This window comes from Ruditapes philippinarum, unplaced genomic scaffold (assembly GCF_026571515.1).
Source record: "Ruditapes philippinarum isolate M1 unplaced genomic scaffold, ASM2657151v2 ctg7649_1_1_1_1, whole genome shotgun sequence".
Taxonomy (NCBI): domain Eukaryota; kingdom Metazoa; phylum Mollusca; class Bivalvia; order Venerida; family Veneridae; genus Ruditapes; species Ruditapes philippinarum.
The window spans coordinates 29,954-42,491 of NW_026860052.1; the positions used below are offsets into that span (position 1 = coordinate 29,954).

The window sequence follows — 12,538 nt, forward strand, 5'->3', positions numbered from 1 at the left end:
AGGAGATTAAAATTTACACAGGTGAAAATAATATGGATGTATGAGTGTATTCTTGTTTCAAACTTAAGTTTTGAGATGATAATCAACACTTGTTGTCATAAACATTTGATTTAACATTAAAGGCCCATTATGGCCTAATACCTTTTTTCTGAAATTTTTTTTGGCCAAACATGTTACTCATTGGCCAATTACTTGAGCTGTGTTTTACTTATGATGCTTTTTGAAAACTATTACAGTTATATTTATATAGTGTTTTGTACTACCTTGTTTACATTTTGCAACTTTTATGACAAATACTTTCTCACGCAGTGCTATTTTCTTCAGGGGACAAGCATCTAAGATGCTCTAAAACCCATGCATAATGAAATTCAATTTTGCCCCTTCAAAAGATTGAAAAATGTATTTTTGTCTGGGGCATAGTGTTTCTTAACGTTATGTCACACGAACGACTTAGACTTGTGGTAGTCAACATTATCTACAATATCTGTTATTGTAACTTCCAGGGTTCATTGAACGCCACCTGCCTTGTTGATCGTGTGTAGATCTACCATATTTTGTTCAAGTCACATGACTTGTTTTAAAACTACTCGGTGATTCTGTCGGCGTCTAAATTTCGTTCAACATATATAGATATATTTACGCTTCAAACCCAAAATATATAGAATTTATACAGAAATTCATGCTGGGACTTTAAAAAATGTCATTTTAGCGTGATTTGAGTACAATAGAGTATCCCTTTAATGTCGGTAAAAAAAAATTACACACTTGATATAATTTTCTTCACGATACCATATCCATTTTATTACAGTAAACAAAAAAAAACAAGAATTTCGTCAGATAATATAAATTTCGAAAAAAGTTTTACTTTGCAAATAAATATTATTCTGAAGTCAAACATAACCACTCCATTTGTCTCAAATATATCGTGAATAACCTAAAAGTTTTCAAGGTTTCTTCTTCTACCAGTATGCTATGTTTTAACGGGAATTTATTATGAATTGTTTTTTTTTAAACTTTTCATAAACTGTGATCATGATATTCTTTTGGATGTAAAATCAAATTGTTTACTCCAGCTTTTTATATAAATTATATAGAGGATATTTGTTTGTTTCAGTGTAAGATCGAACACTAGATGCAATATTTTCCACGAGTGGCGTAGCCACGAGTGAAAATATAATATTAGCTGGGGTTCACGAGTGAAATATTATTTGATCTTACATGTAAAACAAACAAATTTTCTGTTTATTTCATGATTTTTTAACGATTTTTACACCATTTTACTGATTTTTGCCGCGTAACGCCTTGCTCTTATCTTCATGACGTCATCAAAAAATGACGTCACAATGTTGAAGCAAAATATAATTCCATGATTATTTTTAGATTTTAGATGTTTTTCAGCACAACGTTCATAAATATTTACGAACTACAGTTATCACGAACATTTTTTATTATGATTGACTACATTTCCGCTGAAAAAAAACATTCATTAATGATAAATATTTTATTTTTACGCCAAATATAGTTCAGCTACTGTGAAATTATATTTGGTAATCATTACTGCGAAATTATCAGAATATAATTAACCGTTATAATTCAGTAATCTACTGCAAAACATGTAATAAATAGAGGATATTTGTTTGTTTCAGTGTAAGATCGAAAAATATTTCACCGAGTGAACACTAGATGCAATATTTTCCACGAGTGGCGTAGCCACGAGTGAAAATATAATAGCTGGGGTTCACGAGTGAAATATTATTTGATCTTACATGTAAAACAAACAAATTTTCTGTTTATTTCATGATTTTTTAACGATTTTTACACCATTTTACTGATTTTTTGCCGCGTAACGCCATGCTCTTATCTTCATGACGTCATCAAATAATGACGTCACAATGTTGAAGCAAAATATAATTCCATGATTATTTTTAGATTTTAGATGTTTTTCAGCACAACGTTCGTAAATATTTACGAACTACAGTTATCACGTACATTTTTTATTATGATTGACTACATTTCCGCTGAAAAAAAACATTCATTAATGATAAATATTTTATTTTTACGCCAAATATAGTTCGGCTACTGTGAAATTATATAGAGAATAACATGCTACTGTCTTTTGATATCAATTTTATCAGGCGAGGCTGACATGGGTTAGAAAGGGCGAGGCTTGCCGAGCCCTTTCTGCCCATATCAGCCGAGCCTGATAAAATTGATATCAAAAGACAGTAGCATGTTATTCTATTTATCATGTAACACATAACAACTGTCAAAATAAAAGAATAATCTACTTTTAAATAGCGAATTTCGTTAAAAAGGGGGATTTTTGTTCAAAGAAATAATTCTTGAAAAAAAATTCCTCCGCCCCTGAAACTTAGAATTTCTTATTGGCGGCCATTTTTTCTTTCGACTCGGATAAAAGATACAACAGAATGTAGGCCTAATACGATAAAATTCTTACCTTTAATTTAAACATCGATGCAAAAATCCACTTAGAATCACATAAACTAAACTTTACTGCAATTTTTGTCTTGAATTGTCAAATTCAAAAGTTCACGATAATTTCAATCAAAGAAAAGTCAAATCGGCAATCAAACACAAGCTGCACAAACATGCGTCTTATTTTTTAAACGAAACAATTTGTTCACTTATTGAATAATAATCCGGCGAAATAAAGTAAACATTTACAAGTTATCAATAAAAATCGTCTAGCCTGTTTGTTATGATTACATGTATAGTATGACGTGAACATCGATGATGTCATTTGCAATATAAATTATGACGTCACTTCATTTAGTTGGTGCTAAAACTATTCGCTATCTAATTTATTCGTAATTGAAATCGAAATAATAGGCCTAAATATCGCACCTTGATTCAAGACTTGTAAGGGTATGAGATTACATTGTAGAATTCACATGCTGGTAAAAATAAGAATATAAGCAATTGAAAAAAGTCCGTTAAAATGGGCGGGGCTTATTTTTGATATCATGTTACTGACCTGATATCAAAAATAATTATCAGGCAAGTGTTATCGGGCAGTTACCATAGTAGTTGCATGATAAATTTGGTAATCATTACTGTGAAATTATCAGAATATAATTAACCGTTATAATTCAGTAATCTACTGCAAAACATGTAATAAATATTATTCTTTTTAATATTGTTAATATTTATATGGATTTAGATAATGAAAGAGCAAATAATTTTTAAATGTTTTTTTTTTTTTTTTAATTTGGTCAGGCCCACATGTTCGTATTAGAATGATTGTACACGTAATATTCATTTACCATTTTCAGCGACAATCTTATTTGACTTATTTAAATCAACCATCTCAGTTGCAGTTATTATGTCTTTCTCATAATTTGATTGCGTGTAAGGCACCATTATTTGCAAACAAAACAATGAACAAAACAAAAAGAATTTCGTCTGATCATGTTCATTTGCTTGCCTTATAGCGTCACGTTCACGGAAAATAAATACAGCTTACAGGGATATTAAATTTATTGAATGTATTTGTTTCAACAGTTAACATTTTATGAATTTGCAACTACATTTTCGTATACTGATGGGATAAACTACCGACGTCCCATAGGCTGCTGGGCATCTTCCAATTTCCCTAGCTGGAAGAATTAGAACCTATATACATAAGAGGCAACTTTTAATACATGAGGTTAACATAAGGTTTAATTTGCTTGAGGTCTGATCCGAAGTCATGACTATAAGTTCTTATGTTATAGATTTATTGTATTTTTAGTACAATTTAGTAGCTACTGTTTAGTAATGATTGCATATTGGTGTCTTTATAAAATTATGTTGTTTTGATAAATATTTGCATTACATATCTTACCAGTTTTCTAGTCTTGAAGTGATTTCGAGGAACATACATATTTATTAAGTTGTATTTTAGTTCCCATTTCAGTTCTTATCATTTCACTTATTACGTGTCCCTCCCCTGGAATCGCAACCCTTTCCCGGTTTTGGCTCGGTACCTTCTGGGTTCCCTGCTACTGTGGCTAGAGTGTGTCGGGGCCTGTGTCCTGTGAACGTTGCCTTTGCCTTGTTGGTCTGTGTTCTCGTTTTTTCTTCCTTATGACATTCCACAAATCTCATATTTCCCGTTGACTTATTTCTATAGCTTACCCAACATATCTGTTTTATAACACTGAGATATCGTCAGCTGACAATATTTGTTGGCAGTGTGCGAAGCGTTAGAATATCATTGTTAAATATACGAATATCACTAGAGTCGGAAAGACAGCAAACAAAAATATGACAGCCGTGAAAGTTGTTTTTTTATCTTTCTGTCATAATTGCATGTTTGACAGTTGTTAATGGAAGTGCAATAAACAACATCGCTCCTTCTGAAGTTAATGCAGATTATTTGATCGAATTGGGGATAAAAACAAATGATGTTAAACTGCAAGCTGTTGGAATGGCAATGAATAATATTCATAGTGACCCATGTAGCGAATGGACAAAGTGGTCAGTTTGTTCAGCAAATATCTTTCGTCATTTCGGTATAAAACAGCGGTCAAGGAAATGTAGCAATGAAACAGAATATAACTTGTGCAGAAATCGATGCCCGCTCTCTTATCTTACAACAAAGCACGGATATTGTCTGAGCAAACATGTCAAGAAGACGTCACGTTTTGATGCTGAGAAGAAATGCAAGAGTGAAGGTGGATATTTGGTTCATATTGACTCACAATTGAAATACGAAGACATTATCAACACTGCTTTGAAAATGTTTGGCTCCAATGCTTTCATCGGTGGTTATCGAAAGAGCACACATTCTCCATGGCTTTTTGAGGACGGATCTAAGATGAGATTTTTCAAATGGGCAACTTCGGAACCTGATAATGGAAGTGATGAGTTATGCATATACCTGGACAGAAGCAATGGGTACATGCACGACACGTCTTGTTCAGTATCCAATTATTTCATTTGTGAAATCCCGGTTTAATGTCGGGTAGAAATAAAAAATTAGAATGCAGTATTGTGTATAACTAACATGAAATATCGTTTCGATCGATGACCTAGAGACAGAAAAAAGCTAGTGTTTAGTGTATGATGAAAATAACAAGTGTGAATGTAAACTTTGTTTTACTAAAAGTTTATTTTGTCTATAAACACAAATATTTAGTTTATTTTGTCTATAAACACAAATATTTATACATTTCATCTGATTAAGATATGGAGATATATTGGACTGTCGTTGAAGAATTTTTGTTTTCATCTTAAATAAAAGTCATAACAAAACTTGTGTCTACAACGAGACACATGATGGTAAATAAATTTACAGGAGTAATAACCAACAAAGTAAATAGAGTTCATAAGTTTTATTTTCAAACATGATATGAAATTTCTGTAATTTATGTCGAAAATGTTACCATCTAGTGATTAGCAGGACAGTAATTGTTTGTAATTACATACAATTCTTAAAACATGATAACTACTAAAATACCAAACTATCAGTAACTGTTGTTCTAATTCTTATTTTATCAACACAGTACATATACATAATAAAGAACTGTCAAAATGATTGGTTGATTTGATTTGATAAACACGGACCGTTTGAAGACTTGGTTGGTAAAAGCAAATATGCAAGGAAATCTAACAATGATAATGTCGACACATGAGTGGACTACATGTATACTGTTCAAGATGTATCACTAAAATGTACATTAGATTTTTGTCCAGTGTTCTTTACGTACGTCGGGTTTTACTGTACATTATGCTAAAGTATCACAACTTAATGTTAAACGATGAAGATGCATAACTTTATTTTACAACAATTTGTAACCCTTCTAAAAGATTTTAATTGCATAAAGTTAAATATTTTAAATAATGGAATGTTAGCAACATTATGGATCACTGGAAATAATTTCCCCATATTTCGTTGAAATAGTTCATGAATATATTATTTTCAAACCTTGGATAAGATAAATACCTAGAAGCGATGTGTATTTGGTTCCTACATAGTTATTGCACACTAAAAATGTCTGAATCTTGTAATTTTTAACTGTGTCGATGTTTTTTATAAACTTTAAAAAATTTCTTCCAAGATACACATATTTAACTAAAACTGTTTCTTCACCACATCTACAGTTTCTTCTTTCTTTATTTAAGAGTCAGCGGGCATTCAAATAATATAATATTCACGATGAAGTATAAGGTCCGACATATATGATATAGTGACTGCCTTAGCGAGTACAATTTTAATAACTTGTCGGACCGCTAAAATTTAGCAGTGTTTACTAGAAAATTTGCTATTTAAACAATATAATTTCCTCCTTTGTTTAACTTTCACCAGATATTCCAGTAAAGTACTGTATAATATACCATAGCCATCTCCAAACATTGAATTGACCTCAGCCTTGGGCTTCGGTCCGTTAGATATTTGCGGACTGACTAATCGGTCACTCTAATTCTAATAGGCTCTCAGTGCTGTGTACTATTTCTTCAGTTGTAATGACTTGATGAATTGATTTATGCATAAAAATGTTTTTAACGCCAATCAAATATATCATGGATGAAATGATAGGAAATGAATTGAATGACTGAAGTATATTTTTATATGTAAGTCATGGTGTTTTAATGTAAATTTTCTACAAATGTTTTGAACTTTAATGATTTAAGGCACCGTAAGGTAAAGAGTCTATAAATATAAGGCATGTCATTTTTGTTCTGCATAAGTCTTTGAACATAGTTTCAAAATATCAACAAATCATTGTAGCATACAGATAACAAGCACACCAACACGCACACTGATTTGCACAAGTATACATTGAGCTGTTACATAAATCAATTCAAATAATTCGACATTCCTCCATTACAAAATAAAAACGTTGAGATAAGAATCTTTTCAGGTTATATAAATTGAACATATTTAAAACATCACATTTCATAAAAATGACATGTGTTTTATTCGTTGATACTGATTGGCACAAGTATTTGCCTCTTGCCAAATTAAAACAGTCGACAATCAACAATATGCTATTTTCGTCGTTCTTTAAATAAGATAAAAGCACTTGCTTTCAAAACAGTAAAATAAAGTCTTTAAAATTTCAAATAATTCTTACATCATAGTTACATTTAAACTTATCTCAGGGTTACAGCTCATGTTTCATAACAGATAGATAATATGAACCAGTATACAACTTATGATATTGACATTACGATACTGAACAAAACAAAGAAAAACTTAGACTGTATTTAAACAAATACATATTTACAGCTTGTTTTTTTTATCTTTCAACTCATCTAAAGTTTTCATATGTTGACTATAGAGTCAAATAACATTGTGAAGAAAAAACTACAAATACATGAACAATGTATGAAAACAATCAGGTATCAAATCAAAATATCTGACTAAAATATACTGTATTTCTGAAGTCTTATTATAATTATTTGCTAGCTTATTCAATAACTTCATGTGTGATTTCAATACATTGTAAGGCTAGCAAATGAAGACTACTATATTAACAATCTTAATTTTAGAATGATATACTGACACGTTTACTCGCCTTTTTTTTTGTATATTTTAGTGTTGCTAATAAAATATCATTACATAGGCCTGAATTAAAATGTTGATATCACGTGACTTTACTGGCTATTAAACGGTAGTGTCGACTTGTCTAATCGCCATTTCAGAAAAGTGAAATTCAAATGAAATAACCACTAAAATATATAACTATTTGTACATAGCTAAACTGATATTTAAAACATGCTTTTACTAGACAACCGAATGAATGTAACGTAGTATGGTGTAAAATTCACATAAAATCTGGTACTGCATTTCGTTACAGAAAAAATCAGAAGTGACAAATCGTTTTTGTCTTATTATCTTATGTATATGCCGCTTACATTACATCTTACATAACTTTAAAACTTTCAAAAAGAAACACTAAATTAAATTGACATTTTATGTTTAAATTTTGCCAAAATAATCAAGAAATGTACTGAAAACGAAGATAATATCGACGAAATAAATAAATATTGTAAGAAAAGTTACATCACATATATACAAAAACTTTCTTTCTGGGATAGACATTTTTCAACCTTGTCGGTTATCTAAATAACAAAACTACGCAAAAAGGGAAATGTTCATGTTTTAAAAGCTCTTAGCATAAATTATAAATTCAAATTAATCATTTCATAAAAAAACTCAAAATATATAATACAAACATATCACCAAATATAAACCTTTGAAATTAACAACATAAAAAAGTAATATGAGCCGCGTCACGACAAAACCAACATAATGGGTTTGCGACCAGCATGGATCCAGACCAACTGCGCATCCGCGCAGTCTGATCAGGATCCATGCTGTTCGCTATCAGTTTCTCTACTTGTTATAGCGTTTGTAAGCGAACAGCATGGATCCCGACCAGACTGCGCGGATGCGCAGGCAGGTCTGGATCCATGCTGGTCGCAAACCCATTATGCTGGTTTTGTCGTGACGCGGCTCATATCATTTCTCATAAATCAATTATAATTTCATTTGAATTTTCAAGACGCAAACATAACGATGTTGACTCACACGTCAACTATTTGTTGGCGTCAGTCATATATTTCTTTGTGATTTCTATCATGAGGCACCGTTGGTATAGCATTAAATGTAACACCGTTGTTCTCCACTGTCTTTGTACTGCCATCGCCGGTGTTCCTTGACGATTTACATTTGATAAAAATAAATCTCAATTCCTCCGTCATTTCAGACCAGAATGTTTGCTGAAAATATCAACAGACAATATTTTATTCAGGAATCAAATATTACATAACAAATAATCATACTTAAGCCAGCGTTTACGATACTGAGCGAATGTTCTTTATACTAATTGGTTATTGATTTTGTTAATTGATTGCAATCACTTTTATTCGTAAGAAAAATGAGTATTCAGATTCAAACACTTCGATCATAGTTCCGATTGCCTGCTTTTTTTATTTTTAAAAACATTATAATTCAAATTCTAAAAGTGCTACGGAAAGGAAGGAATTTTTATCCGGTTAATTGATTATTTGCATATACTAATCATTGTAATCAAATGAAGGATTCGAGTATAAGAGTATATTAACATAAAGAAATATACCTTGTCAACTCGTGCATTTCTGCTCACTTTCCACAGGAATTCAAGAATAGCCACAAGTAGGCCAAATATTGAGCCACCTAACAAAACTACAAACACACCTCCAACATTTGCCACACCTAAAGCATTTGTATTTTTACTCTTTTCTTCCTTTTCACAAACAATGTCACTTTTATCAACCCACCTGCAAAACCATATTTAGTTCAAAAACTGTAATACAACAATATATAAAGGTGAACATTACATGCATTATTTTGAAAAAATATAGAATCTATTACAACATGACATGAAAAAAATGCATGAATATCATACCTAAGACATCTACTAATACGAAAAAAATGAAAAATAAATTAACAAGATTATAGGACAAAATTTTTTAATTGAATTATGTTGATATTACATGTTATTCCGTGTCAATGGTAAATGTTTTAGACTGTAATATATTTTGAATAATATTACCGTTATAGATTTTTACCATAGAAACGGAAGTAGCATTTCGCGCATGCGCATTCAGCATAGTGCGAAAAAGCAATATCGAATGGAACAGGGCTCATAGTTTTCAAGTAATGTTATTTCATCGTGTAAATTTAAATTAAAAAAAAAACATATGTTTAACATTAAAAAAAATGGCATAGTACTCGCAGATATATGCAGACGTTTAACATACCATTTTGTATAAAACTTAGACAAGATTTGCTGTTGTTGAAGATTTACAACTTCTTTTGATATAATTGATATCCATGGAGAATCTGAAATAGAATTTAGGCTTATCTAAATCAGCGGGGAAAAACACTTCATTTCATATCATTAGATTAAACGTACTCATCATTTCAAGAGTTTAAAAACGTTACTTACTCTTTAACTTTCTTAAATTTTTAAAACAACGTTTAGTTGTTATGTAATACAGACAAAAATTACTTTTTTTTCAGGTAAAAAGTTAATTTGGCGGTAACTTACAACCGACGGCATTCCTTTATCATATTAATTAGGTAATAAATGTAAAATTCACATGTTATCAATAATTATTATGAGTTATATGTTAAATTACTAAGATATCAAACAAACAAATTTATGGTGGAACAGAAGCCCTGTCCGTCTAAAACATACATAAAGTGACATTATACTCATTTTCCCATTATAATGTTGAGCTGAATTGACTATATATTTTAAAAGATACTGACTGTTATAATGTTTATAGACAAAAACGCTTGATATTGAAAAATTCTTAGGATAAATATAAATCTGCCTAAAATATAAAAAGACTGTCCCTCTCTTCTTATAGATTAAACGTTATAGGTAAATTCGGATGGATGTTTTTGAAATGTACTTCGATCACGTGAGTTATTTATCGTTTATGCGCAGTAAATTATAAAATTGAAAGGAATAATGGCAAAATGTAAATTTATTTTAATTTTCACCTTTTTCACTCATTAGATGCCCTTAGATGGGCATAATGTCATTTCAAAATTTGTTGCATATTTTGTTTGGCATTGTTTCAATTACATAGCCAAAATAAATCAAGTAATTAATAAATATTTGTTTTCAAATTGAATTTACCTTTGGGTCCTGCTATCCCGTAGCCTTTAGAATCTAAAAGATCACCAACTTGCATAAGTTCACAATTTCTCTGCACTTGATAATCTATGGACGTCGATTCAGCTAAAAATGCATAATTTTCTGTCTTTACTTTTTCAAAACCTTCCTTGTTACCAGTGACCAAACTTTTCGGGTTAGCGTTCATGTAAGCGTTCATGCGTTTGAATGTAGATATGTTAGAGTTCTGAAATTACATTTATATGCATATAATTTACTTTTAAATAAAATACGCTAGAAAGGCGAATAATTATTTGAATAATGAACGGGTTTGACTATTACGGCTTATTATCAAACTAGTTTGAAACTAATTGAACAAAGACAAAAAGCATTTTTTTTTCTTCTTTTTTGTTAAGATATATCTATCGAATCATTTATATCCAAGGTTAAACTACTGAGACAGTCGATATATCAATATACAATAAAAATACGAATCAAATATTTTATGATGGAAATATTCAGTGAAAGGACAATTCTTCAGTACTTAAAGATATACTATCCTCATCTTTCAGCAAAATAATATTTTATCGCAGAATTTTCTTGAAATTCATGAAATCCTTATTGAATATGTCTAATTTTAAAACAAGAATGTACAAATATGTATCTATAGGAAGCTGCATTCCCGATCATAGGTCAAGTAAAATTGGACATTTCTAAAAAAATAACTACCAGTGTTTTTTCTAATGACACTATATATTCATATTGTGGCCTCCTATAGTTTTAAGAATTTTAGTTAGAAATAACATATATACTTTGTATGAAGCTGAAACATGTTGATATTTTATGTTTACAAATAGAAAGTGTAGCAATTTTTTTTTTTCAAAGATCAAATTTGAGCATAATATATGTTTAAGTTAATATTCTTAGGAAATACCAGACCAAGTGCGGTGCTTTCTAGTTTTCCGGGTATTTGTCTGGAACCCGAGATATTTAAAAACGAAATAAATGTATAATCTATGTCATGTTTTATAGATGAATGTTTACATGTTATACATTTCTCACTGGTACTGAAATTGCAAAGTTACATTCGTGTCAAAAGGAATGTCAGACTTGCACCAATATTTCTTATGTAAATTTATTTTACCAATTAGTGTATAACCGAGAGTTGTGCTTACCACATAATTGTTATTATATTTTTTGTACAAAACTGTTTTATGTATAAAATTAGTTTATTTGAACGAACATTTTAAGTATTGGCTTCAAACAGTCTGAACAATGGTATTTCATCATTCATTTTTCAATGAAACAAAATTATTATTCACATGTATAATCAGGGACAGTATTTAGATCTATCTAAGTCCCTTCTTTAATGAAATTTGCCTTCATAATACAGAAATGACATGATTTTGTCGCAATTATACTTTTTAAATACATCAGAGGGCCATACCCTACCTACCTTAAAGAACTCTCTGGTGGACCCACTGGATAAAGTACCATAACCTATGTCTGTTTGTAAGGACAAATCGTCGGCATTTGTGATAGGTGCTGCCATTCGACTTTTTGTGAGAAAAGCGGCGAGATTAGCAGTGTATGAAGACACGAGTATTAGTGTGAACAGGTACCATATACTCGCCACAAACCTGGTCGACGACGCCTTCGGTGCTACGTCACTTCCTGTGTAGGTATTTTGTGCAATGTCATGTCAAAAAGGACCAGGATATAAACTTTTTTTCATATGATTTTAATAAAAATTCTCGAACCATTACCATTGTCAGATATAATTGGAAATGATTTGGTGTTTCCATTGTATTTCCTTACATTATTTATATAATCTTTCAAATTTTGTTTATATGTAGCTGGTCCTTTTTGCTATGACAACAACAGAAAAAGGCGCCAACAAGTGGCGAACATGTGTGTCA

At 30.7% G+C, this 12,538-nt stretch overlaps 1 protein-coding gene across 1 annotated transcript; it reads right to left on the minus strand.

Moving 5' to 3' along the window:
- Positions 1-5,734: 5,734 nt before the first annotated feature.
- On the minus strand, positions 5,735-12,293 carry LOC132758731 (glutamate receptor ionotropic, kainate 2-like; the record flags this gene model as incomplete). Its single annotated transcript, XM_060750431.1, is given in 5 exon segments — positions 5,735-8,730; positions 9,090-9,270; positions 9,754-9,835; positions 10,644-10,866; positions 12,076-12,293. Coding segments are annotated over 5 exon segments (875 nt in total), but the record flags the coding sequence as incomplete, so codon positions are not given.
- Between the last annotated feature and the right edge of the window lie 245 nt (positions 12,294-12,538).